This window comes from Fulvia fulva, chromosome 3 (assembly GCF_020509005.1).
Source record: "Fulvia fulva chromosome 3, complete sequence".
In the NCBI taxonomy this organism is placed as follows: domain Eukaryota; kingdom Fungi; phylum Ascomycota; class Dothideomycetes; order Mycosphaerellales; family Mycosphaerellaceae; genus Fulvia; species Fulvia fulva.
The window spans coordinates 5,050,849-5,075,106 of NC_063014.1; the positions used below are offsets into that span (position 1 = coordinate 5,050,849).

Consider the following 24,258-nt stretch of genomic DNA (forward strand, 5'->3'; position numbering starts at 1 on the left):
TGGTAACGACGAAACATCAACAAGCACGATGGCAGCTGCGCGAGTAAGAAATCACGGGGCCAGATGTCGAAGTGGCCGCCAGACAAAGGGTGCATGTGGGCGATTGGGCAGAATGGCATATTGTTCTGCTGCGAATTGGCAAGCTAGGGACGTTGATGTCGGCTTGCGAATGGCTTTGGCTTTCACTCGCTTGTGAGGCCTGACGCACAGTTGTTGCAGGCGAGTGAATGCTAGCGCGCCGACGAAAAGCCCCAGATTGCGCCCGTTGTGAAGGCGGCGGCGGCGGAGGCAGTGCTCGACGCTGTGGTTCAGGTGGCCGCAAAGACCACAAGGCTGCTTTGACTGGCCGGTAAATGAGGCTCTATTTCTGGTGGAAACGGTGTGGGTAAGATGAAGAAGAGACAGCTGTCGCTGGTGTTCGAAGTGCCGTCTCGAGTAATTTTGCTGGCCCGGCGGTAGGTTCATGTGCCAGCACCAGCAGATATCACGCAAAGCGTAGTAGCGCTGCTGGTGGACACCGCTGGCTGCAGTCGAGAACAGAAGGCCGTCTGGCTCGGGTGTGTGTGATCCCGAGGGTGCGAAGGCTAAATGCACGGGATGGGGCTCTGTTTAGCGGGCGCCGGGCAGCAGGCAAGGCGAGTCCGGCGAGATGTACGGTAATTCGCGAGAGAGTGCGCTCGCGCTGGCGTGAAGCGTGAAGGGGTGCAATTGCTGTTGCGTGTGCTTGGCGGTGTTCAAGTCATGCTGATGAGATGGCTTGCCCACCGACTGGCGAGCTTGTGGCCAAAGTGGCAGATTCCGGGCGGAGAAAGGTGAAACATCCTTGGACTAATGACGCAGGGCCGCAGATTAAACTCCGGCAGAGGCGCGACTAAGCAAGGGTGCGATCGAGGAGCGTGGCGGGACGTGCGCGCTTTACCCTGCTTCTTTCTGCAAGTGCTGCTGGGATGCTGAAGGGGACGAAGGGGGGGGGGGTCTGGAAGGCTTGCGCTTGATGCTCGGCTGGCGCTCCTCCACAGTCCACACCCAACAAGTAGAGTGACGTTTTGGCACTACTCGAACTACATATCAAGAACGCAGTTCCTCTCTCGGTAACAATCTGCAACATCTGCCTCTCGGTCCACAAAAGATTGACTGCCTATTTGCATCTTGCCACTCAGCAGCCGCCTTGTCTTGGGGTTCAGGCTTCAGCACGCTTCACCTTGGACAAGTCAATCATTGCTTGAACACAACACGACGCCCGCACATCCCTACTCAACGCAGTCGCCGCTGCCCATCGATCCGTCCAGACACTGTCGCAAACGCTGTCCGCTCTGCAAACCTGCGTCAGGCACACCTGCACACCTCGCCAAACGTCCTGAAACATTACCGTCTTCGTTGACGGCTCTCAGCCCGGCCCTCTAGCTGCATAGGGGTTCCTCATCTGTCCATTGACAGCCTTTGGGCATTCTCCACGCACCACCGCTCTCCGTTGATCGGCACACTGGCGTCCTGAGGGGATTCGATCACTCGCTTACTGGCCTGCGGATCCTCCCAGCCTCGAGGAACGGAGCACTTAAGCACGCTGATCTCGCACATCCTCTGAGGTTGATCTATTCTCCACGTTTCTGAAACTCGACTTCCAGCGTTGATCACCTACGCGTGGCACTGAGTCCTCTACCGGATCTTCAATCAGCTACACCTCACCCTTCTCTACCAACATTCACCGCAATGGCAATGGCCGTCGACTCTCGCCAGCAACACCATCAGTTCAGCCCAATGGGCTACGATGCGATGAGGTATCCCCAAGCTCCGCAGTTCACGAATCCTTGGGTGTCTGGGCCGGCACCTCAAAGCCAGATGTACGCGACCTCCATGCCACAGTCCTCTGCTGCTGGTGATGCGCGATACGTCCAGGCACCCACTGTTTCGGCTGCTTATGCTGGTGGACTACCCGCGACATCTGTCTCTTCAGGTATTCCTCAAATGGATCCAGCACTCTTCGAACAGTCCGGCTTACAGTTAGCTCAAGATATGAGCGCACCTAGGCCGTATGGTTCATCGTACACCTCTGCAGGACCAGCTGCTTCAACCTATGCTCCTACATCGGCTCCTCAATACGTGCCTGCCTATGGATATCAGCCCGACAGGCGATCATCTCACCCGTCAGTAGCCTCCGCCACGTTCCAAGGTGACCCAGTAGAGGTCCAACGCTTCCGCCAAAGCTCATTGGTTGACTTCAATAACAGAATCGTGCACGCATCAGAAGCCGAGCGACAAAGCTTCAGTGATGCTCTGGATGCTAGCCGTGGCATGGTTGCCATGAGCCAGTCAGACATTACTCCAAGAAATATCTATGGCTCCTCCAGCTCAGGACGCACATCGACAGATTCATATGGCTTCCCATCGCACTCGTCGCACTCGTCCATCTCTTCTGCAAGCACCTATCCAAGCTATTACAACAGCTCGGTGAGCGAAGCATCCGTTGGCGACTACAGCTCCGCTGGCGAATCGGTCGACATGCCATCGCGAACACTCCCACGACCAGGAGCACTGATTGGCGGCGCAATGCCACCTGCACCACAGTCCATGATGGGTCAATTCAGCTCCAAGGTCTCGTCAAGTTCACAGAAGAAGCACAAGTGCAAGATCTGCGACAAGCGCTTCACACGACCAAGCTCGCTGCAGACACACATGTACAGCCACACAGGCGAAAAGCGTGAGTCGGACTTTTTACACAGTAGACATAACATTGACTAATCGGTTTACAGCATTTGCCTGCGACGTTGAGGGCTGTGGGCGACATTTTTCTGTAGTCTCGAATTTGCGCAGACACCGCAAAGTCCACAAAGGCGAGGGCCACGATCCCACATCACCAGAGGATGATGAATGAACGAACGACAGGGCGATACCACGGACTGCTGTACAGCACGCGCAGCATTTTCACGCGTGGTCCTGATTGATTGAAGGCGCATGGATCTTTTTCGACGACAATCGCTTACTTCGACTTGATACCCCTTTTCAGCCGCGATGGATTCTTGGAGTGGTTGGATTTTGCATGGCGCTCAGGGCGTTTGGAAGATGAGTTGCCCGGACGGCAGGCTCTCTTGTATGAATATATTGTTGTCGGACTGGCTGGCACGCCTGAAAGAGCTCACTGGAGAGGCTCAGATATGTACGACAGCTCAAAATCCCAGCTGCAGCTTTGCACAGTCGCTATCAGGGCGAGTTGTATCAATATACAGATAGCTGGTTCCCAGCTCCGGTGGAAAGCCGCAATCAACATTCGTGATAAATCGTTCTTGCCTGCACTGTCTACTACATCTTCACCATCGCATCTCTCTCGCACTGTGCACACTCGCACCGCACAAACACTGTCGAAGCCACCCGCACGCCAACGCAGCCCAATCTCAAGCCATGCGCTAGCTGGTGGACCACATTGAGCATCGTAAGTGGCGTGCAGATCCTCTGGCGCAAGGATGCCGGACTCAGGCACTTGCCCTGCTTTCTGCTCCTGCGCTCAGCCTCCAATCAGAAGTCCGCGCAGCGCAGGGTTACATCCACCACACTAGCAGCAAAATACGACATCACTACTGTACATGTCTGGTATTCCCACTCCGGACCCCTTCTTCGGCGTCGATGACGACTCCAGACAGCATTGTGATTGGCTGTGCAGCTTCCCCATGAGTCGCGCGCGCAGTGTTCCACGATGGCTGGTCTGTGGGAAGTGGGACAATTTGCCAGCGCAAGCGGTGTTCGTGGACACAGCACGTACAGCACGTGTGGATTCGTGAGCGCATCCTCAGCCTGGCCTTCGCGTGTGTGTGGTGCTGCGACGAGGAGAATGACATCGCTGTTTCGGACGTCTGCGGGGCGAGATATCGCCAGTGACGGCCGATTGGATTCGAAGTCTACCAGTCGTCATCCTACAGATTTGGAGAAGACACGGACCATTCCTATGCTAGGTATCCCACTCGAGTCGTAGGAGCCTGAGTAAACAGCTGTTTCGCTGCGTGCTGGGACTCTGCACATGACAACTCTCCGACCTGCTGGATTGGCGCGTGGTGAAGTACGAAGACAGGACCACAGAGCGTGGCTCGTGGGCCATCGCTCGCTGACACTACACCAGACAGCCTCCAGCAAACGATGACTGCGACAGCGATGTGTTGCCCAGCTGTGCTCTGCGGACATCGATGCCCGCCTCCGACGACATGACTTGTTGTCGCCAGCCAGAAGCAAGCAAGTAACCAACCAGCCAATAGCTTAGCTGACCGAGCAAGAAGGGTCCTTAGACGTCGTCTCGCACCTTGATGTATCACAAGGCCATGGTTCAGTACGAAGATACACACCTTCGCGATTCGAGCGGACCCCACCTTATCCTTCTTCCAGAACGATTGCCTTTCGCTCCTTCGCGATGCCGTTTGTGCTTTTCACTCTGTTTGCGATCGCGTCATACAGCTCGCCATCACCGTTCAGCTCAGGCAACAACACATACCTGGCTGTCGGAACTTGCAAGTCGCTGGTGCGGGCTATAGACGTCGTCGAGACGGCTCGTGGTCACTGTCAATCGTATCGTGTCACGAACATGTCTGCGGCTGCGTTGCTGGCAGAGTATGCAAAAGTGGGATCTGATGCACTGTACTCAGTCAACTTGTCTGGACCGGCTTCGGGTATTACCGGTGGCCTGCACGGGGTAAGTATCCATTCTGACCATTTCTTGGCGCATCGAACCACGTCGCCGTCTGCCATAATGAAGAAGTCGACGATTCAATGCTAGATATGCTAATGCATGGTAAGCGCTCGACGGTCGAGATTCATCGTCGAAGGTATAGCCGCAAGGGAGCATTGTGATCATTCTTGGATGGCCGGGGAATGTACTCCACGCTTCGGTGTTACACGATATCTGTCCTTGTCTAAACCACAGAAGCGCCCTTACAACAAGCTGTTCCATCGACTGATCAACATGCACAATGGCCGAAGGCGAACGAGACTTGGAGAAGGGCGTTTCTATCGAGCTTTCGCACGAGGAAGCTAGACCCTTCTTGCTTGGGACTGAAGATGACGATGCGGCTACACGAGCGGTCGATAAGGAGCCTCTAGTGTCGAAGACAGGCCTCAGCAGAAGATTCTGGTTCTGCGCGATTGTCAATACGGTATCGACAGTCAGCATAGTAAGGGAGCTCCGACCTAGAAAGTAAACAACCACTGACGATCCATCAAAGGTCTTCGTCAACAAGCGCATCTTCGAAGACGCAAAGCTCCGGCACGCACAAGTCACTTTTGCAGCCTTCCATTTCGCAATCACGTATGCGCTGCTATTGGCGCTATCAATGCCACAGCTTGGGCTCTTCGAGACGAAAAGTGTCGACAAATGGACAATCCTCCCACTCGCGCTCGCCATGATCTTCAACGTCGTTCTGCCGAACGCATCTCTGGCCTATTCGAGCATACAATTCTATCAGATCGCCAGGGTCCTGATCACGCCCTGCATTGTCATGCTTAATTACGTCCTCTACCGACTCACGATCTCGCGACAGGCGGCAATGACGTTGGCACCGATATGTATTGGCGTTGCTGTTGTGTCGTACTTTGACACGAGACCTTCAGCAGACTCGAGATCCACCTCCCTTCTCGGCGTGTTCTTTGCGCTCAGTGGGGTGTTGGTTAGCAGCATCTACAGCATCTGGATCGGACGGTATCACAATTTTTTGGAAGTCTCAAGCTGGCAGTTGCTCATGAACCAGGCACCGGTCTGCGTGCTGGTTATGCTTTACATCATCCCCTTCTCGGACGATGTCACGGTCTTGCGTTCTATGGCAATTTCACTTCCATCGTGGATGCTGATCATCCTGGTAACTATCTTGCCCATTCTCTCATTTGTGAAAAGTACGGCTAACAACAACCACAGAGTGGCGTCTTCGCATGTCTGATCAACCTCACGCACTACTTCATCGTCAACGAGGCCGGAGCTGTCAGTGCCAGTGTTGTTGGACATTGCAAGACGTGCATTATCATTGTTGTTGGATGGGTTGTGAGCCGCAAGCCTGTCAGGGACGGTAGTATGCTTGGTATTGTACTTGCAATTGGGGGTGCGATAGCGTGAGTCGTCCTGTGTGTCCGAGATGTGAAGGGCGTCGGCTGAATTGTGTTCACGTTACTAATGAGATCAGGTATACGTACGTCAAGGAACGGCCTGTGAGGAAGATGGCGAAAGAACTTCCGAGATAAAGAAGAGGATAATGCAAGGTGTGTGAGTCGACATATGTAAGAAGCATCCGTAGTGCTCTAAGACATCATTGATACTCGAGGAGTTCAAACTGCCCTCGATGCTACTTGCTACTCGCTCCTTCATTAACGGTGGAGTTGCCGTAGTTCAGACTGCCACTACTTCGTCCTCCACCGCCGCATCTCTCTCTGCATAGTTCCAACTTTCTGATGCATCAACTGGCAACCCCTTCTTGCTCTCCACCACATTCCTCCTGGAAATCCTCAACGGTCCTTATAACCAGTCTCGAGTATAGCCTTCTACACAAGATCACCATCAATGCATGGGAAACGTGAGATCGGCACGCGCCAATGCATCGACATGAGACCGTGCCTCTGCTTGAAGCAGAACATTCGATCAGCTGTCCAACGCTCCAAGATCCATACGGCACCAAAAGACCTCCCACTCACTTTTGCCACCCATACTCTTACTTACGCCCACACTAGCCTCATTACCTTTGATAACATAATCATGCGCTACCCTCTCCACCCCCTCCTCCCAGAAAAGATCCATCTTCTCCTTGAACAGCTTCGCCATCACTGCTTTAGCCAATCCTTTCCCTCTGTACTCAGGCTCAACATGTAGCGTCGAAAGACTCCCATCAAGCCCAACAAATGCCCAAGCCACGGGACCCTCTGCCTCAAATATCGCCACATTAGGCAACACAGCAAGTGTCTTGTCCTGTCTAGGAATCTGCGTCCTCACTCTCACAAGCGCAAAGTGCTGCCGTGATAGCGTTCCCCATCGCAGGTCCTCTGGCAGCGTCGTCGATACCGTGTTCGGTAACGTATCCACAGCAAACGTATACATATGATTCGGCACCATGCCAGCCCGGGGGAAACTCCTAATAATAAACCCCTCCCGCGCGAGAACTTGTGCTGTCTTCTCATGGATCGCTCCCAGGAGCATGATGTCCTGCCTCATCATGTGCGCAGCAGACTCGGCGCGGGATCTCCCTGAAGCGTCCAAATCGTCATCGCGGACTTGGGCTTGCTCAGCGTCCAGAATGTCCTGATGTAGAGAGGTCGGGATGGGAAGGGATTTCATTGTCTTGATCAATTGGCGCAGTAATCGGGCTTGTAGATTTTTCTGTCCGTCGTCTTCATTCACTACTCCATTGGTTGAGGCACTTCCTTCCCAACTCGCAAACATCCAGACCTCAGTCTCGGGTCTACAGGTCATGTCCACGAAGGCGATGAGCCATTGATCCTTGTTTGGAATTTCCAATGCCACGTTTGGGTTGAGGCCGTACTGCGACAGGTCAATATCCACCTTACCATACGATGATGCAGATTAAGGATATACCAGATTCGAAACCAGAATGGTGTCTTCAAAGAAGCGACCAAATTGTAATCTTCTGTATAGTGGTAGTGATACAGGTAAATACTTTCGCAAAATATCTCGCGCTCGGACAACGACGGGATCAGAGGGAAAGGTGATCGAGTAGGTGTGCATTTTGGTTGATGCCATGTTGCCGCTCTGTCAATGAGAGGACGAACGATCGTGGAGAGTATACTGTGTGCACGGGAAAGACGAATCAATGTTGTTACTTGGAGTTGTTGGCATTGCTAAACTTCAGGATAAGTCAATGCACGGAATTATCTTGGGAGGTGGTGGTGGTGGTGGTGGTGGTGGTGGTGGTGAAGATGTCCACTTCAGGCAGGAGGAATTTCGTTGTGCCGGGATCCACAGTAGCTCTGGTGCTGCAAATATGATGCACGGGAAAGAAGACGATCGACTTGATACAGAACGCTTTCATTTCTGCAGTGATGTCTCAAATACTATCCTGCTTTACTCTACAGCGCCGAACGCCACGAGCCACTCGAAGCTATGCCCAATGCATGCAAAACACCGAATCAAGTCTATCATGACGGGTATCAAGCGCTCAACCATGCCTCCTCCAACGAAGGCCAGAAGCATGGCAGCAGCAGTCGTGAGATCATCGACAGATGTTGTCGTCTGTCTTGCTCCTCCCGCGCTCACCCAGCCCAGTGTATCATGCTTGTCGCATGCCTGTCGTGTCATGCCTTTCCATCTCGTCGTAGATCTATTGTATGCACTCCAAATGCGCTTACTGGGACGCGCACTGTACTCTCTCACCTCCTGCATGCATCTCGTCGTCGTCGTCGTCCGTTGCGCGGTTCGCACGCTCGCCTTCTCGCATGGGGTCGACCTTTTCGAGGGAGTAGTCTTCGGTCATGGCGTCTGGCGGTGGTACGTTCTGTGGCGTACGTGGTGGGAGGACGGACTCGAGAGCCTTGATCTGCTGTGGCTGGAGTGGTGTTGGGTATCCTTCCGCGTCTGGTGGCCCGCTGAGTCGTTCTGGGAACTTCACTTCGAACTGAACGTACAGGTTGCCGAAGTCGTGGTGCCTGTACGAAGGCATACCCTGGCCGCGAATGACCTTGATCTGGCCTATAAATATGTTAGCATCTCATCATCCTGTGTACCACGCTGTCATTTGCTTACCTGGTGAGATGACCTCGCCGGGGATAATCTCAACTGTCAACCATCGCTCGTCGAGGTGCTCAATGAAGATGGCACCACCGGCCAGTGCTGTCAGAAGATCGATCTCGGCGTGGTAGAAGAGATCGTCACCCTTTCGCTGGAAACGTGGGTGTGGCTTCTGCTCGATCTCGAACTGCACGTCGCCGGGCTGCACACCAGGCATCTGGTCACCCTCACCACGGAAGTCGATCTTGGTGCCAGTTTGTACACCACGGTCAACGTGCACGTGGAGAACCTTTCGCTCGATGACAGTCTTCTTGCCATTGCACTGCTTGCACTTGTCCTTCTCGCGGATCGACTCGCCCTCTCCGTTGCAGTCTGGGCAGACAGTTTGGAAGCGTTGGATCATGGGACCCATCTGGCGCATCATGGTCTTCATACCCTGTCCGTTGCATCCTGCGCAAGTCTTGACAGCGCCTTCCTTACCACCGCGACCCTCACACTTTGAGCAGATGACGGACTTTTGCAGTGCAAGCTTGGAGACCTTGCCTCGGTAGATGTCCTCGAGGGAGACCTTGTGGACGTGGTGGATCGTCCGTGCCTTCTTCGGGCCTGGGTCACGTCCTCCCATTCCACCACCGAACATGCCACCAAAGCCACCACCGCCTCCGCCGAAGAACTGTGCGAAGAGATCCTCTGCGTTCATGCCGGCACCACCGGCGCCGCCCTGCTCAAGACCCTCCTCGCCATATTGGTCGTACAGCTGGCGCTTCTGTGGGTCTGATAGTGTCTCGTATGCATGTGAGATCTCCTTGAACTTCTCTGCCGCAGCTGGATCATGTGCGTTCTTGTCCGGGTGGTGCTTCAGCGCGCCCTTTCGGTATGCGGTCTTGAGCTGTGATTCCGAGGCATCAGGCGAGACGCCGAGGATGTCGTAGAATTTGCTTTCTTTCACCATGGTGAAGGTGGGGTCGAGGCAGCGGAGAGTGTTGTGTTGTTGTGGTCGCTATCTCGGCAAATGTAGCTGGAGGGTATATCGAGGGAGGCAGAGATGCGGTCGCTGCTATATTAGTGGGCGATGCTATAAGAGGATCTGTCAGCAGCTGAATGTACGGGAGGCAGAAGTTTGGCGAAGGCTGAGCGGAGGGCGAAGTGGTGGTGGTGCGGACGGGAGGGTTGTTGGTGGGCGAAGAACGGCAGGCGGCGCAACTTTCGAAGGCTGCGGCGGGCGCTACTCACCGTTGGACGACGCAATCGAAAGCCGAGCGGACAACGGGTATTACGGCGGAGAGGGAGAAGTGTTTGCTGAGGCGATGAAAGAAGTGAAGATGAAGCTGACGGGATCTTTCACTGTTCGTAAGGCAACAACCCCCCGAAAACTGCTCTGCCTTGAAATGCGTAACAGGCCCTGCAGCATCGCTCTTTCCTGCGGCTCATCCCGCTCCTTCCACTGTTCTGACGATTTCCACGAGTTTCTCTGAGACCTTCCTGCCCAATCTGACCGCCGAGCGAACAGCGAAGCAGTGCGACTGATATCTGAGGGTTATGCGATATCACCAAGCACAGCAGAAACACGTCCAGACCAAGTAGCGCATCTGAGGAATGCGTTCATCGACTGTGATGGAGCGCTTGGCATAGATGGTCGCGATTGCCACCAGCCCTATCGGATCTAGCCAGCGCCGCTAACCAGGAATAGCAAGTGAATCTCGAATTGCATCTCAAACATCGCTACATCTCCTGCGTATTGGCATACTCAGCAATAAGCCATGTTCCATCCGTTCCAGTGTATCGTCACGCTCCAGCAGCGATACTTTGTGGCCGCATGTGGTCCGAGACTGACATCTGTTGACCTCGAGACCGGCAGGTTAGTGTGTGAATGGCCGTCAAACCAAGATGTACGTTACACATACCTTGAGCATACAGAGCAAGGTCAACTGCGCATGTCTGTCTCGCTCAGGCATCTCTCGATAATTCTTACTGACACGCCATAAGGTCAGCGTAGCGACAACAGAAAGCAATGGCAAGGCAAAGGACTTGGACTTGGACCAGCCGCCTTCGAAAAAGCAGAAGGTAGATGATACCGGCAAAGACGACGAGGGCCAAGCTCCTGCTCAGAAGCAGAAACCCTCGACACCTGCCAAAGCGCCTAGTATTATCAAGCTTGCCGCCTCCCACCAGGGGGATTTCCTGGTTGTCATCACGGAAGACAAATGTGTCCACGTTTTCGCACACAGCGAAGGACAGCTAGTGGAACTCAGCCAACGAATCATGCCCAAGCGACCATGTGCGGTTCAAATTCTGCCAGACAATGCAACAATCCTGGTGGCCGACAAGTTCGGAGATGTGTACTCGCTACCACTCATACCAACGGCTGCCGACAGTGGCGATGCAAATGCTGGCGCCCAAGACACAGCGTCAGAAGCCGGAAATCTCTTCAAGCCGAGTGCGGACTTGACCACCATTCACAGCAAGCGCAACCGCCAGGTTCTGGAAGCACAAATGAAGCAGAAGAACTTCACGAAGAAGAAAGATCCACTAAAGTTCGAGCACAAGATCTTGATCGGACATGTCTCCATGCTTACAGACATGCGGTACATGAGCGAAGCAAGTGCACCCCAGAGAGGATACATCGTCACAGCTGATCGAGACGAGCACATCCGCGTGTCGAGGGGCCCGCCGCAATCCCATGTCATTGAGGGCTTCTGCCTGGGACACACCGAGTTCGTGAGCAAAGTCCGCCAACTAGGCAATGGTTCCTCTATACTGGTCAGTGGTGGTGGCGACGATTGGCTGGGTGTCTGGGACTGGACGAGATCTGAGCTGCTTAGAAAGCTGCACTTCAAGCCTTTCTTACAATCTCCTCCGGAGAAGATCGCTGTGTCTGGAATGTGGAACGTTAGTATCGCAACGGGCGACGACACAAGGACTCCAGTGGTCGTCGTGGCGCTCGAGGGAATCAAAACACTGCTTCTCGTTGGTGTTTTCGGGCCACTGAACGTCGAGACTGATGACGAAGTCTCTGCGTTACGTTTCGCGGCGATAGAACTTACGCACAATCCGATCGACGTTGTGTCAACACATGATGATACTCTCATCGTGGCTTTGGACAACCGAAATAGCGGGGGGAAGTTCGCTTTGTTGACTATGAGGATGTACATCGATAATGCGGAGATGGACGTCGCTGGCCACAAGAACGGGCAGGATCCTCGGATCCAGGCGCTCTACACGACACAGCGACATGCTCCAATCGAGGCAGATGCCAAGGACCTGGATACACTGCTGTACGGGGTCTCCAATCTGCGCAAGAGGAGAGACTTGGCTGATGGCGAGGCAAATGGGGACGAAAATGACGAGAGTGTACTTGAGCCGGAACCTGCAGAAGAATAGTCTCGGCATTAGACACTGACACTATCGTCAGCACAAGCAGGGCATCCAATATAGCGTGACCAAAACGACGCGTTGATTACAGAGCTGAACCTAGCTTGGGTTACACAACGGCACAAATGACACTCTGCGGCTCTGCAGTTGCTAAGGCTGACCCTCGACTCTGAGGTATGAGAAGCACACCATTGACTTCAGACAGTACCTAGAAAGTGTATAACCAATGCCATGCTCCATGTGTTTGCCCTCTACCAACCTTCCACCGCTTCGGCTTTCCAGCGCATTCTTGTTGGGCCAGTGAGCCTTGTGGGAGTCGTTCCGTGTTGTCTCCGAAGCTCTTGTATCTTTGAGGTCTTCAGCCGTCGCGCGTAGCGCCCGTCTGAGCAGTCTGTGTGCGCTGATGTAGTGCGGTATATGATGGGTGATGGCGTGGTCGCCAAGAGAGCCTGCGCGGGATCTCCGCAGGTCTACCACCTCGATTGGCGCCGCGATGAGATGGCGGCATGTACTGCCAGCATGACAAGCGACTTCAGCTGCTACCAACGCGACAGGATTTACCAGCTGACCCGGTGGCTTCTCGCCAGCAAGATCGAATTCCCGCAAGAAGTACTGGAAAGAGTCAGTCATCACAGCACGAGAATGATGGCATCGAATAAGATACCTCGGTCTTCCACAGGCCAACTACTTCCTCCTTCGCCTTGCGCAATGCCTCAGGTCCATCGTGCCCGCCACTGACCTCCTCGTCGACGACAGCATCCTCGTGCGCGGCCACGCTAGATGTCACGGTTGCTTCCTGCTAGTACCCCTTCCGGCTTATCTTCATCTGCATCGAGCACAGCGTTGAGCTCCTCAAGCTCACCTGCTAGCTCTTCCAGCATTTCATCAGCATGAGCGTCCTCGCAAAAGGTATGCTCGCGGCGCACAGTCCACCACATCTCTTGAGCCTTCACAAAGCATTCATTGGCTTCCTCCCAGTCTACTAGGCAGTTCCCGAGCAGCATCCATGTCTTCATACGGTGGTATCGAGGTAAGCCTTCATCGTCGAGCAATTTGTATGCTTTTTCGATGCATGCCTCGAACTCGTCGTTGTAGTAAAGGTCGACGAGCTCGTTGTAAGCTTCACGGCAAAACTGTTCGATAATGGGATCCATGATGATGTGTAGAGCAGGCGTGCGATGTCCGGATGATAATATGGTATGAAGCGTTATTCTGAAAGCGCGAGAGCGGTTGTTGTTCAGTGGTGAGGGTGTTCTTGCAAAGTGCAGCTCAAGACGCAGCGACCCGCATGTCAGAATAGGAAGGCTCGAGCAACTCGAGAGGGAAGAGCCTGGACGCTAAAGCGAAAAAGTGGGGCATGGTCAATTGGTGGCCAGTATAAAAACAAACGACGACAGACGCGTTACTTTGCTGCCGTGTCCCGCAATTCAGGATGTCACTCGTCATATTGCGTTCTTACGGGCTCTCTGACGAGAGGCTCGTCTGGCGAGAATGGGTGAGAGGCATTTTGGACTAGGATCAATCTGGAGGCTCGGGGGTGGCTCAGGACAACAGGAGCTGTCAGGACGGGAAGCACGAGTACGATTGGCGTGATACGAGACATGCGGGAAGGTTCGGGTGGCACATGTCGTGAATTCGTGTGATCGTCGGCCATAGAGACTATGAAGTTGAAACATGGCGTACTGGGACCTGGAAATCATTGTCAGCCTTCGTCCACACCACAGCTTGATGAACAGTGAATATATCGATGGATGCCAATTCAGAAAAAAATTAGATGTGTTGCTTAAGTTTGGACCTCATTGAGGAACTCAGGGTTAAAAATGTGTCATCATAACAGGTAGTGGGTGTTGTGGGAGAGAAATGTGAGACGTACCTTTGCCAAGACCAAGTCACGACACCATGCCACAGTCGTTGACAATGTCCTTTGAGCGGCAGACTCTTTCAATTGTCAACTATGTCCAGTTGGTTGTATCTGGTGACCGCGATGCACTTGACAACACGCTTAGTCGAAGAGACCGAAGCCCATGTCCTCGTCCTCCTCTTCAGACTCCTCCTTCTTCTCCTCAGCGGCAGCAGCTGGAGCATCACCACCAGCGGCTGGGGCAGAGCCAGCAGCTGGGGCAGCAGCAGCGTACTTGTCTGGGTTGCGGACGCGGTCCTTGAGCTCGGCGATGGACTCCCACTCGATCTCGGTCTCCAGGGCGATGGAGATGAGGTTCTTGTAGCCGTTGACCAAGCTGTGCATGATCGATGGCAGAGTTGGGAAGTTGAGGGCCAACGAGATGGAGGCGATGGTGCAGATGGCAGAGCCGAAAGTCTTGAGAAGCTGGGACTCCTCAATGTCGAGGACGCTGACGTCGAAAGTCTGACCCTGGTCGTAGATCTGAGCAATGCCCATACCGTAGGTGAAGGGAGAGATGTTCAGCATGTTGAGCAGGGTAGCCTCGGAGGCTCCGACCTTGCTGCCAGCCTCGACGAGCTTGAGGTCAGTGGTGATTTCGATGGTACCACGGGCAATCTTGGTTGGGACACCGAGAGCCTGGAAGAAAGAGGTCTTTCCTGGTTCCATACCAGTGTTGCCTGCTGGCACGTAGACATCGGCGGGCGCGACGGCACCAGCACGGGCTGGAGCAGCGACACGGTTGGCCAAGATCTTCTCACGGGTCTCCTTGAGATCGCCGTTGGTGAAGATGAAGCCGACGTTGCCCTTGACGTGTGGGAGAAGGCGCTCGTACTCGGGGAAGTCGGACTGGAAGGTCCTCAGGGCGCGGCGGACCTAGTAAACATGACATTAGAGGGTGCTGCTGTCGCGTGATACCGACAATGCTCACCATGGTGTTCTTGCCCATCAGGACGACACCCTGGCCACGCAGAGAGATACGGATCTCGTGCATCTGCTGCGACGAGACATTGTCGACGGTGACGATGAAGATGGTCTTGTACTCCTCGAGCAAGCCCTTGAGCTTGTCGAAGTAGCCGGCCTTGTTTCCGCTCTTGCCCCCCATATCGTCTTGCGGTACAGGATATTTAAGGACTTGGTGTTGGTAAATGTGTTGGGTTCTGAGAAGGGGAGGTGTTGTGTTGCTGAAGTGAGCTCGACACGAGAGATTTTCCGTGCGGACAAGTTCGCCGATGCCAAGATCTCATTCCAATCACGTGACTGAAGCCAATCCACTTCTTCGTGTTCGCATCTCCATCATCTTTCCCTTTCCTCATCAACCTGACAAGCCATCGGCATTCTCCCCATCCGCTGCCGGACAGAAAGGATCGTAGATGCCGTGCTTGTGGAGGAGCCTTTGACGATGCATCATTTAATGGCGATCTCATGACACATGCAGGCCGGCAGCAGCTCGCTTGCAATGAGCTGCATCTCACCTTCCACGTCGGCCATCTGAGCTCGATCTGAATGATACGATCATGCCAACACAAGATGCGCCTGCTCAACACCAAGACATATCGAGCTACACGAGTACTTCGACAGTCAGGTGCCCAGCTATGCCGTTCTTTCACATCGCTGGGGCGAAGCAGAGCTGTCTTACCAACAGTACCGCATCTGTGCACAGGATCATCGAAAGAGGGGACAGGTCGCCGGACCTGGCCATCGAAAGATCATCAAGGCCTGCGACTTCGCTAGGAGCCGTAAAGCAAAATGGATCTGGATCGACACGTGCTGCATAGACAAGAAGAGCAGCCAGGAACTTTCCGAGGCCATCAACTCCATGTACGACTGGTACAAGGGTGCGGCTGAATGCTATGCATATCTTGCTGATGTCCCTGCGACTCGTGGTAGATGGACTGATGAAATCCTCTCCGACTTCAAGCGCAGTGTATGGTTCACCCGTGGCTGGACTCTGCAAGAGCTCATTGCTCCATTATTTGTAGTATTCTGCGACTCAGCGTGGGAGATCATCGGTGTGAAGGAGAGTGCCAATAACATACTGCTTAGCCAGCCTGGCAGCATTGGACCCCTCGGTACTTTGAACGCTGTACTGAGCCAGATCACTGGCATACCAGAACTGGTCCTCGGAGACGCAACAGAGCGTAGTCGATACAGCGTTGCGCAGAAGATGAACTGGGCTGCAGATGGACAAAATACCCGCGCCGAGGATACCGCGTACTGCCTCCTTGGAATCTTCTCTATCAACATGCCTTTGCTGTACGGAGAGCGTGAGAAGGCATTCGTACGTCTACAACGCGAGATCATGAATAGCACCCTTGACGAATCATTGCTGGCCTGGCGGACAGAAGAGGCGTATGACCTTGTACCTTCTCCTGCCTTCGACTCTTTGACCTCGAACAAGAGATATCTCGCTTTGCTCGCCACCAGCCCAGCAGCCTTCAAGCATTGCCAAAACGTCAGTCGCCATCGCATTGGCATAGCTGGAGCTCCACGCTTTCTGTTAGCAGCAGCGGGTCTGATACAGTTTTGCCCCGACGAGCGATCCATGATATACCAGATCGAAAAGAAGACTTACGCCATTGTGCTGGGTTGTACCTACAGGACGCCATCGACAAATTCTGACGAATGGGAGCGCGATGCTTGCTGCCTCGTTGTATCAGCAGTGGCCTGCGGGCACTTGCGAAGAGTCCATCTGGCTGGTTCTGTCCAGGACAATCCTCTGCTTTTCCCCAAGATCACACCGACTCACACAATGAGGTTATACTTGCACAGCGTGGAAAAGGACGCAGATCAATGCTGAGTCAACAGTGTGGACGCGTTTCACTTCGCATATAGCAACCAAGGTATGAAAGGCTGTACATCCTTCGCCGCCACCTCGCCTCTTGCGACCGACCTGCCTTTCCGATCCCGCGAGTAGTACTTGCAGCCTCCCACAGCGCACGCCCAAAACCCATATCCCGGCGTACGATCTTCTCGACCTGTCCTCCCTTGTTGGCTCGGTACACCACAGTCGCATCGCGGATTCTCTCCGTGCGCATCCCATGTCACAAAGTCTCGATCTCTTATGCTGACACTTCCTTTTCGACACCTCGAATTCGTGCATGGAAAGTATGAACGGCCTGCGTTCTTCTGTGTTGGGCTCATCGCTACCGATCCTCTTCTCGATCTTTGCTTGCCACATTCTGTACAAGGGTGCTCTTCTTCTCGCGCGTGGACTGATGATGCGTCTGATGCTGGAGATTCGACCATCTCAGGAAGTGGTATATCTAGAGGCAATCAAGTCAGCATTGGTAATATCGCATCATTGTCGGGATGTAATCTTACCGGCGTAGCTCAAAGAAGCGGTACTAAGCAGAAGTGCGTCCATTTTTGGTTTTGCGATGGTGTCCTGCACCAAAAGGCTTACTGCCACTGGATCAGCATATATTGCTCGCCATTGCCACCTCGAAGCACACGCACGGTACCATGCAGATACGACGAGCAAAATTTGAGGCTCAACGCCTTCGCTCTGACCAACATGGTACACCGTTGCCGCTGTAGCTGCCCAACCCGGCTCATCAGCCAAGGCCACAACCAATTACGCACCTCTTAAAATAACTACAAGAAACAAGAAATCGATAAAGCGAATGGTGTGCACCCACTCCACCCATCAGGCCGCAACATCCCATCTTATAACACCACCTGCTATCGCGCCCAACACCACTCTCCTATCTGAAGTGTTGTACCAGCGTCTCGGGCCCGCCGGGACATCCACGGAGTCACGCCAAACCGCACAATAAGCGTCGCAAGATACGTTTCAGGTCTGTGCCGGACTTTTGTGACATTGACGGGGTCGGCAGATCTTAGATAAGTGGTGTTGGGTTGCTGGGATTGCTGGTCGGTAGCGATTTGATGGCCATTCAGCAATAAGCACTGCTGCACATCCACTTTGAGCTTAACCTTGGCCCGACGTCACTCCATCTTGCGTCGGAGGTCATACCAGAGGGAGAGATGGTCGAAGGAGTCGACGTTGATGGTCGAACTGCTCACTGACTTGCTACAGAACAAAGGCGCTTGACGGCGTGTCATGCAGGGCGCCAGATGAGGGGCGCTCGACACTGTTTCGTCTGCTGTTGGTTCAAGGTAGCTGCAACACGTGCTAGGCCCAAACCACCAACATGAGCGGATTGTAGTCAATTCCAAGACCTGATGTGACCTAGTTGTCGTCCTACCTCAGGAAGTGGTCACCGCAAGACCATTACGACGGACAGCATGCGTATCAAGCTCGAAAAAATGTTTGCAAGCTGGACGAGGGACTACGGGTATCGAAAAGCACATTTACAGTCTATGAAAACGCTAGGACTATGCAGACCGGCGATCAAATTATCAAGCTCTGAATCCCGAAGGCCAAACTCCAAACTCCAAACTCCAGACCCCAAACTCCCTCGACGCCAAGTCGATTCTGGGTGCTTTAGATCAGGTACCGTCAAGATCTCGATCAGTCAGAACTGCTCAACAGCTGACGCGAGTCGAGCCCTACTCACCTTCACGCGCAGCGCGAAGACCCTCGATGTACGAGTCTATATCCTCCACTGCAAGCCTCTCGGGATTGAGCTTCTTGAATCCGAATGGCGGGTCTAGCCATGCGATGAATCCGCCCCTGGCTACCGTATCTGGACAGCTGAGGATGCCGTCTTCGGATGCCAGGTCTTCAATCTCGTGGGGCGAATAGTCCTGATCATGTTCCTTGTTCACGCCATCGCCACCGGATCGCGCTTCCGACTGCTTGATATAACGGTCGCCGGACGACTTTATCACATGTTCCATCATGCTGGCCGCGGTGGCTAGGCGAGAGCGTGGAAGCTGCTTGTCGTGCTTTGACTTCTGGTCAATGCGATAGTACAATGCAGCTTCCTTCAGTATTGCGGGAAATGTCTCGGTCCACCCGGTAGTTCCCAGCGGCCTTACCATACTACTTGGGTTCTTTTCGATACGCTGCCGCAACTCATTGAGCTTATCGGTCAGGACCATCCACATGCCGAAGTAGCTGAAGTTGAGTTCTGGCTCGTCGCGAACCCAGGCTTGCTTCAAGGCATTGAGGCACTCGATATCGGAGAAGTTGTCGTGCTGACATCCGGTTGCGTTTCGAGCCATGTCTTGCACGACTGCTTGGAATGTACGGTCTTTGGCCGCGGGACCGACCGGGCAGTTGTTCTCGCCAAGTTCGAAGCCATAAAGCCTTTTCTCCTGGTACTTCTCCATGAGTTGTTCCCACTCGATGCCGCTGTGAACTAGGGTTGCCTGCTGGCGTCTCTTCAAGTCGCTGGTGTACTTCTTGCGTTGGACCGCGAGACCCTGGCAGTATATCTTGACATGGTCGACATACCATGCTGGGTCACCGTGTTTAGGAATGTCCTTGACGAAGGATGATCCCGAGGCTTTAGTCTGCAAGGCAATCATTCGTTCCAGATCCGACCATTCCGAGATGAGATTGTACCACCTTGCAGCCTTGTACAGATAGGCCATACCGGGGACGATGAGGCCTTCGTTTGCGCAGCTGACATCGAGATCGTGCATCCTCAGCTTTAAGAACGTTACTCGTGCGCCAAGGGCTGTGGGCAGACATTGGGCAATACGAACATGTCGTGCCAAGGCCGAGTTATAGGTCGCAGTTGAGAAGTCTTCCTCAGCAAGTAGCGCATTCTTGAACCGTACGTCTTCGCTGAGTCGCTTCTCTGTGTAGCGAATGAGCTCTTCTTGGGCCGCGTTGAGAGTTGTCTCCAGTCCATACGAATTCCTGGCCTCCACCATCTCGTCGACGGCAGCTTTCGATTGGCCCACCGTCTTCACGTATTCTGCAATGGCAAGCTCAGATATGTCCCCAATCACGTCAAACATATCCATGTAAGACTGCAAGACCATGAGTGGGTAGCTGATAACGCTGTCTTTACCTTGCATGATATAGAGACCCCAAAACATGTGAATGGGATGGCGATTCGAATTCTCTGGGAAATCGATGTACATCGAGTGGAATAACTCGGGCACTATCGCCAACATCCTCTCGAGGAATGGGTGTGTTCTCTTGGCAAAATCGACCGCAGCTAGGCTCGGCACATAGCTGTCGCACCGCTTCTGCTCGAAGTCATCTTTCCATGCGTCCCAGTCATGCAGCATGCCAGTGAGAAATACGTACGCTGTCGGACATAGCAGTTCAGTCAGAGGAGACACTTCGCCCGTGTCTTTGTCAACGAACGTTACGTCGATCCTGTCGTCGTATTCCACGTAATGGCCTTCCAGGTTCAGGAACTGCAACCAGCTGTTGACCTCATGGCAATAGTTCCGGTCCAACAAATCATGCTCAGCGCGATCGAAACATGTGTAGGCCTCTTCGGCGATGGTGGTCGCCACGAAGAAACTGATCTCGCCTCGTGCATACTGTTGCCAGGTCTGCTTGACAAAGTCGCGGATGGCAGCTTGGTCTTGGAGGTGGCAAAGGAGTGCGAAACGCGCCTCCTCATCTGAGTCTGTGTCAACCAAGAGTTCGATAGGCTCCTGGAGAGGCTTTGTGTGATCTGCAGAATCTGCTGGATCTTTCTGGGTGGACCTGGTCTCGCCTGAGATCTCCTCAACTCGCAGATGCTGGAACAGATTAGTCAGTGTCATTTCAGCTGCACCATCCTTTGAAGCTTCTTCGGATCTTGGGAATACACGAGGCGGAGTGCTTTGTGGCTTGCGCTCTTTGCGTGCTTGAACAAGAATCTGGCGAGTGCTTTCCATAGAGGTGAGGAAGTGTTGATGCATACCATTCGACTCTTCGTCGCTGTCATGCTGATCGCCAAACCACCTTACATATATCAGCCGACCCACGACTACGTCGTCAGCAGTGTCGATGATATGTCCTGGTATCTCGGTGCTCTTCTTGCGGCTGATGGCTTCGGCGCATTTCTGGAGGTAGCGGACAGGTAGCCTGGACATGAACTTGGGAGTGGTGTAGCCGCAGGATGCAGCTGTGGTAATAAGCCACTTCACGAGCTCGTTGGTCGCTTTTTTGTACAGCTCATAGGTACTGAGCGATGGTGGAGTCGGTGTGTTCGCCGTCATGGCGAGTCATGTGGTGGTGGTGATGGTTGTTGACGTTCTTCGTTGGTGTGTCTGTAAGTTTTGCTGCTTATCTCTGTTGAACAAACGCTGGTGTGTCTGTCTGAAAATGCCGAAGAAGGTGATCAGCAAACATATGAGAGGCTACGCACTCTTATCAGAAGTCGAGGCATAACAACAAACAACACAATGTGTCGTGTGTATCGATATCACTGAAGATTTGACCCCGAACAAAGGACGTCGCCCAGCACAAAGGCATTGTGTATAAGTGAATATGCTTGGAGTATACATTAGGAAGGTTGATGTTCACCAGACGCTCTTCCCGAGCCATATCAGTGGTATAAGGCCTTCTGATGCTTGAGACTTACTGAGACAATGTTTTGAGACAGACACTATGATGGCGTTCTTCGCCTCCTGTATCGTCCCGATCGCCCGGTTACTCCAAGATACGAGCATCCGGGCATGCACTCGTAGTGTTACCCAACAAGACGCTCTGGTATGATCGGTGTCCTATCCTCGATCCCTAGAATAAAGTCAAGGGTTCAAATCTTCTGCAATGCTGCTCCCAACTCGAACACTTCGTTCCTATGCAATCGGTAACTTCGGTCGCCTATCCTCAGCAATTGTTCCACTCGAGCGATCGAAGGCGGCCTGTGTCAGCTTGTCACCTTCCTCCTTGACATGCTTCTCAATGATCTTGGCCACCAATGCCAGCTGCGTGGTCATCATAGCCTGCCCAGTGATCTTCGCAGCACCGGCTTCATCCAGCAAAGCCTTCGTGACCTCCATATCGATACCAAAGTCGTCCCTAAACCTCGCTGGGATCCGCTTGCCCACAAGAGTTGCCATCTTGTTGAGTAGTATAGCGCAGCTGTTATAGAAGCTGAGATAGCTGAAATTCATCTCCGGCTCATCCTTGATGAAGGATGCCTTGAAAGCGTTAAGGAGTTCCAGAGATTTGTACTTGTTCTCGAAATGCTTGCTCTGAGCTGGATAAGTCTCATCAGCGATGCGGTACAGGACCTCGTGGTAGATCCAGTCATCGTAGCCAATGTTCTTAGTCACGTCGAATTGCTCGAGCTTGTCTGCTTGTTGGAGCCAGTAGTTCTGTGGTCTAGCAGATCGCATTTTCTTGACCGAGTCGTCTGTTGGCACGCCGCGGCTGAGCTTGAAGAGGCGTCCGTGAGCCATTGGGTCTGCGTGGGGGGCGACTTCGAGGAAGAGTGGCTTTGTGCGGGATTGGAGGGTGATGAACCAGTCCAGATCTGGCCAGTTGATGGTGAGAAGCCCAAAGCGGTGGGCGGCGCGGTAGAGGTATGCGAGGCTGAGAATTACCCATCCGTCATTGGCGACAATGGCGGATACCTGCAGGACGTGGAGCTTCAGTAGTCGAAGCGAATCGCCAGCGCCGACAGGGAACGCTTTTCGTAGGCGCATCTTGGCCGTATCTCTCGAGTCCGTTTGCTGTACCGAGGCGGATCCAGCCAGCTCAACGAGGTCTCCTTCCTTATACAATGCTGAAACATAGCTGTCGATGTTCTCGAGGAAGCTTGGTGGGCCTCTGACCTTCTTCTTGACTTGCACGAGTCGATCGACCTCGTTCTTGGCATCTTGCACAGTTTGTTCCAATTGATCCAGCACGAGGTTGGAGGGATCTCCGACTATGTCATAGATGTCCATGTAACACTGCGAACGATTAGTCACTCTCGTTGTTGGAAGACTCGCAAGTGTCTCACCTGGCACAAGATCGTCGATCGTATCCACATGTAATAATCTCCATCATACTTGCCATCGAAATCAGAGAATAAGACAGCGAATTCGTCCTTCCAGTCCCAGTGCGTCGCCAGGTCCACGACACGTTCCAGCAGCACGCGGGCAAAGGGGTGCCCCTTCGAGACCTCTGTTGCTTCATCACTTTGCTCGTACGTGTGATCCGAGAATTGCGCAGTCCTAGCTCGCTTGCACTCATGTATCGCCACCGTTACCAGTGTGTATGCAGCCACACAGAGATGTTGTCGAGCAATTCGGTTGCCCTCCTCGTGGTAGAAGTCCTTTCCCTCTTGAAAATTCTTCACTGCCAGGTCACAATACACGAAGTATAGTTCGCGAGCGCTGCCATATCCAGACTTCTTGAAACTCTCTCGCAGGGAGTTCTCGGTGCTGCGGATGCAAGCAAAGGCTTGCTCTGTCGATGATGTAGCGCATAGTAGGCTGATCTCGCCGCGCGCATAGTCTTGCCATAGCTGCCTGATCCAGATTCGAATGTCGTACATGTCGTGAAGGTAGCAGAACAGTACGAAGCAGCTACACAGGCAAAAGGTGTCAGCAAATGGTCGAGCGCGTTTGTGAGTACCTTGGACACAGCCTCCTTACGGAAGCATGTCCTATACACGAAACGCTAGACTGGCGCTTCACCATCGCCTGCTCTCCTTCCATGGTCGCTGTCCAGAGTATCGTTGTTGACTCGGGGTTGTTAGTACATACCTTTCTTGCGCCGGGTCGACCGCGAGCGCTATCTCAGGCTTCGCAGCCTCCCTCACCATCGCTGGAGCACCCAGTGGCATCTCCGCCGGCTCCTCAAGCTCGAGGCCCTCAAACTTGCCGCGAAGCTCGGGCGCCTCACCTTCGACTTCACTGTCACAGCTCACAACGCGCTTCGGCGCATTCTCCTCCCTCCACTGCCTCTGCACCTTCCGTGCCTCCACCAACACCCCTTTCACCCTCACCAGCACATCCACCATATAGCGATGGCCCGCTTCCACCTTACTCTCCTTCTCTGCTCTGCTGCTGCCGCCATCGTCGCCGCCGCCCTGTTCACGTAAGTCAAGGGCGTGGAGACGCCTACCTTGTATGATCGCCTCCGTCTTCTCTACGATATTGCCCGGGATGGGCACGAAGGGTCTCCTCTTGGCGATGGCCTGCGCGCATTTGAGGAGCTTGTCGACGGGGACCGGGCGCTTGGAGGTCTGCTTGGGGTCGCCGTAGCCGCAGCTGGCGGCGGTCGAGACGAGCCACGCGACGAGGTCGGCGCTGTCTGACTTGTATCTGAGTGGAGATCAGTACGCGCTCGATTCGATGCCTAGAGACTGGCGGCGCTGCTCATATGCGCTCCAGCTCTTATGTGTCTTACTGCTCGTAACGAGACACCGCGCTTGGCCGCACGCGCTCCGGCATGATGGGCGGTGCGGATGTGAATGAAGATAGGCGGCCA

The 24,258-nt window shown here is 53.7% G+C and overlaps 12 protein-coding genes across 12 annotated transcripts; 5 read left to right on the forward strand and 7 right to left on the reverse strand.

Annotated features, from left to right (window-relative positions):
• Positions 1-1,710: 1,710 nt before the first annotated feature.
• Positions 1,711-2,872, forward strand: CLAFUR5_08509 (Zinc finger protein; the record flags this gene model as incomplete). The annotated part of the gene is made up of 2 exons (XM_047907657.1): positions 1,711-2,698; positions 2,751-2,872. The coding sequence occupies 2 exons, from the start codon at positions 1,711-1,713 to the stop codon at positions 2,870-2,872; spliced, it is 1,110 nt and encodes a 369-aa protein (XP_047759266.1).
• A 1,692-nt stretch (positions 2,873-4,564) lies between these two features.
• CLAFUR5_20261 (uncharacterized protein) lies at positions 4,565-4,830 on the forward strand (the record flags this gene model as incomplete). The annotated part of the gene is made up of 2 exons (XM_059463097.1): positions 4,565-4,672; positions 4,777-4,830. 2 exons carry the CDS (start codon positions 4,565-4,567, stop codon positions 4,828-4,830), a joined length of 162 nt encoding a protein of 53 aa, XP_059318941.1.
• Positions 4,831-4,949: 119 nt separating this feature from the next.
• On the forward strand, positions 4,950-6,207 carry CLAFUR5_08510 (Solute carrier family 35 member E3; the record flags this gene model as incomplete). The annotated part of the gene is made up of 4 exons (XM_047907658.1): positions 4,950-5,150; positions 5,202-5,831; positions 5,888-6,078; positions 6,150-6,207. The coding sequence occupies 4 exons, from the start codon at positions 4,950-4,952 to the stop codon at positions 6,205-6,207; spliced, it is 1,080 nt and encodes a 359-aa protein (XP_047759829.1).
• A 394-nt stretch (positions 6,208-6,601) lies between these two features.
• CLAFUR5_08511 (uncharacterized protein) lies at positions 6,602-7,714 on the reverse strand (the record flags this gene model as incomplete). Its single annotated transcript, XM_047907659.1, has 2 exons — positions 6,602-7,495; positions 7,550-7,714. The coding sequence occupies 2 exons, from the start codon at positions 7,712-7,714 to the stop codon at positions 6,602-6,604; spliced, it is 1,059 nt and encodes a 352-aa protein (XP_047759830.1).
• A 601-nt stretch (positions 7,715-8,315) lies between these two features.
• On the reverse strand, positions 8,316-9,650 carry CLAFUR5_08512 (Mitochondrial protein import protein mas5; the record flags this gene model as incomplete). Its single annotated transcript, XM_047907660.1, has 2 exons — positions 8,316-8,659; positions 8,714-9,650. 2 exons carry the CDS (start codon positions 9,648-9,650, stop codon positions 8,316-8,318), a joined length of 1,281 nt encoding a protein of 426 aa, XP_047759831.1.
• Positions 9,651-10,458: 808 nt separating this feature from the next.
• On the forward strand, positions 10,459-12,079 carry CLAFUR5_08513 (tRNA (guanine-N(7)-)-methyltransferase non-catalytic subunit trm82; the record flags this gene model as incomplete). The annotated part of the gene is made up of 2 exons (XM_047907661.1): positions 10,459-10,587; positions 10,685-12,079. 2 exons carry the CDS (start codon positions 10,459-10,461, stop codon positions 12,077-12,079), a joined length of 1,524 nt encoding a protein of 507 aa, XP_047759832.1.
• Positions 12,080-12,220: 141 nt separating this feature from the next.
• Positions 12,221-13,224, reverse strand: CLAFUR5_08514 (uncharacterized protein; the record flags this gene model as incomplete). The annotated part of the gene is made up of 3 exons (XM_047907662.1): positions 12,221-12,682; positions 12,735-12,812; positions 12,877-13,224. The coding sequence occupies 3 exons, from the start codon at positions 13,222-13,224 to the stop codon at positions 12,221-12,223; spliced, it is 888 nt and encodes a 295-aa protein (XP_047759833.1).
• Positions 13,225-14,072: 848 nt separating this feature from the next.
• On the reverse strand, positions 14,073-15,075 carry CLAFUR5_08515 (60S acidic ribosomal protein P0; the record flags this gene model as incomplete). Its single annotated transcript, XM_047907663.1, has 2 exons — positions 14,073-14,846; positions 14,902-15,075. The coding sequence occupies 2 exons, from the start codon at positions 15,073-15,075 to the stop codon at positions 14,073-14,075; spliced, it is 948 nt and encodes a 315-aa protein (XP_047759834.1).
• A 425-nt stretch (positions 15,076-15,500) lies between these two features.
• CLAFUR5_08516 (Vegetative incompatibility protein HET-E-1) lies at positions 15,501-16,770 on the forward strand (the record flags this gene model as incomplete). The annotated part of the gene is made up of 2 exons (XM_047907664.1): positions 15,501-15,539; positions 15,616-16,770. The coding sequence occupies 2 exons, from the start codon at positions 15,501-15,503 to the stop codon at positions 16,768-16,770; spliced, it is 1,194 nt and encodes a 397-aa protein (XP_047759835.1).
• A 20-nt stretch (positions 16,771-16,790) lies between these two features.
• Positions 16,791-17,337, reverse strand: CLAFUR5_08517 (uncharacterized protein; the record flags this gene model as incomplete). Its single annotated transcript, XM_047907665.1, has 2 exons — positions 16,791-17,236; positions 17,295-17,337. The coding sequence occupies 2 exons, from the start codon at positions 17,335-17,337 to the stop codon at positions 16,791-16,793; spliced, it is 489 nt and encodes a 162-aa protein (XP_047759836.1).
• Positions 17,338-18,485: 1,148 nt separating this feature from the next.
• CLAFUR5_08518 (uncharacterized protein) lies at positions 18,486-21,050 on the reverse strand (the record flags this gene model as incomplete). Its single annotated transcript, XM_047907666.1, has 1 exon — positions 18,486-21,050. The coding sequence occupies one exon, from the start codon at positions 21,048-21,050 to the stop codon at positions 18,486-18,488; it is 2,565 nt and encodes an 854-aa protein (XP_047759827.1).
• Positions 21,051-21,632: 582 nt separating this feature from the next.
• CLAFUR5_08519 (uncharacterized protein) lies at positions 21,633-24,221 on the reverse strand (the record flags this gene model as incomplete). The annotated part of the gene is made up of 4 exons (XM_047907667.1): positions 21,633-22,733; positions 22,784-23,351; positions 23,532-24,092; positions 24,178-24,221. 4 exons carry the CDS (start codon positions 24,219-24,221, stop codon positions 21,633-21,635), a joined length of 2,274 nt encoding a protein of 757 aa, XP_047759828.1.
• Positions 24,222-24,258: the final 37 nt, after the last annotated feature.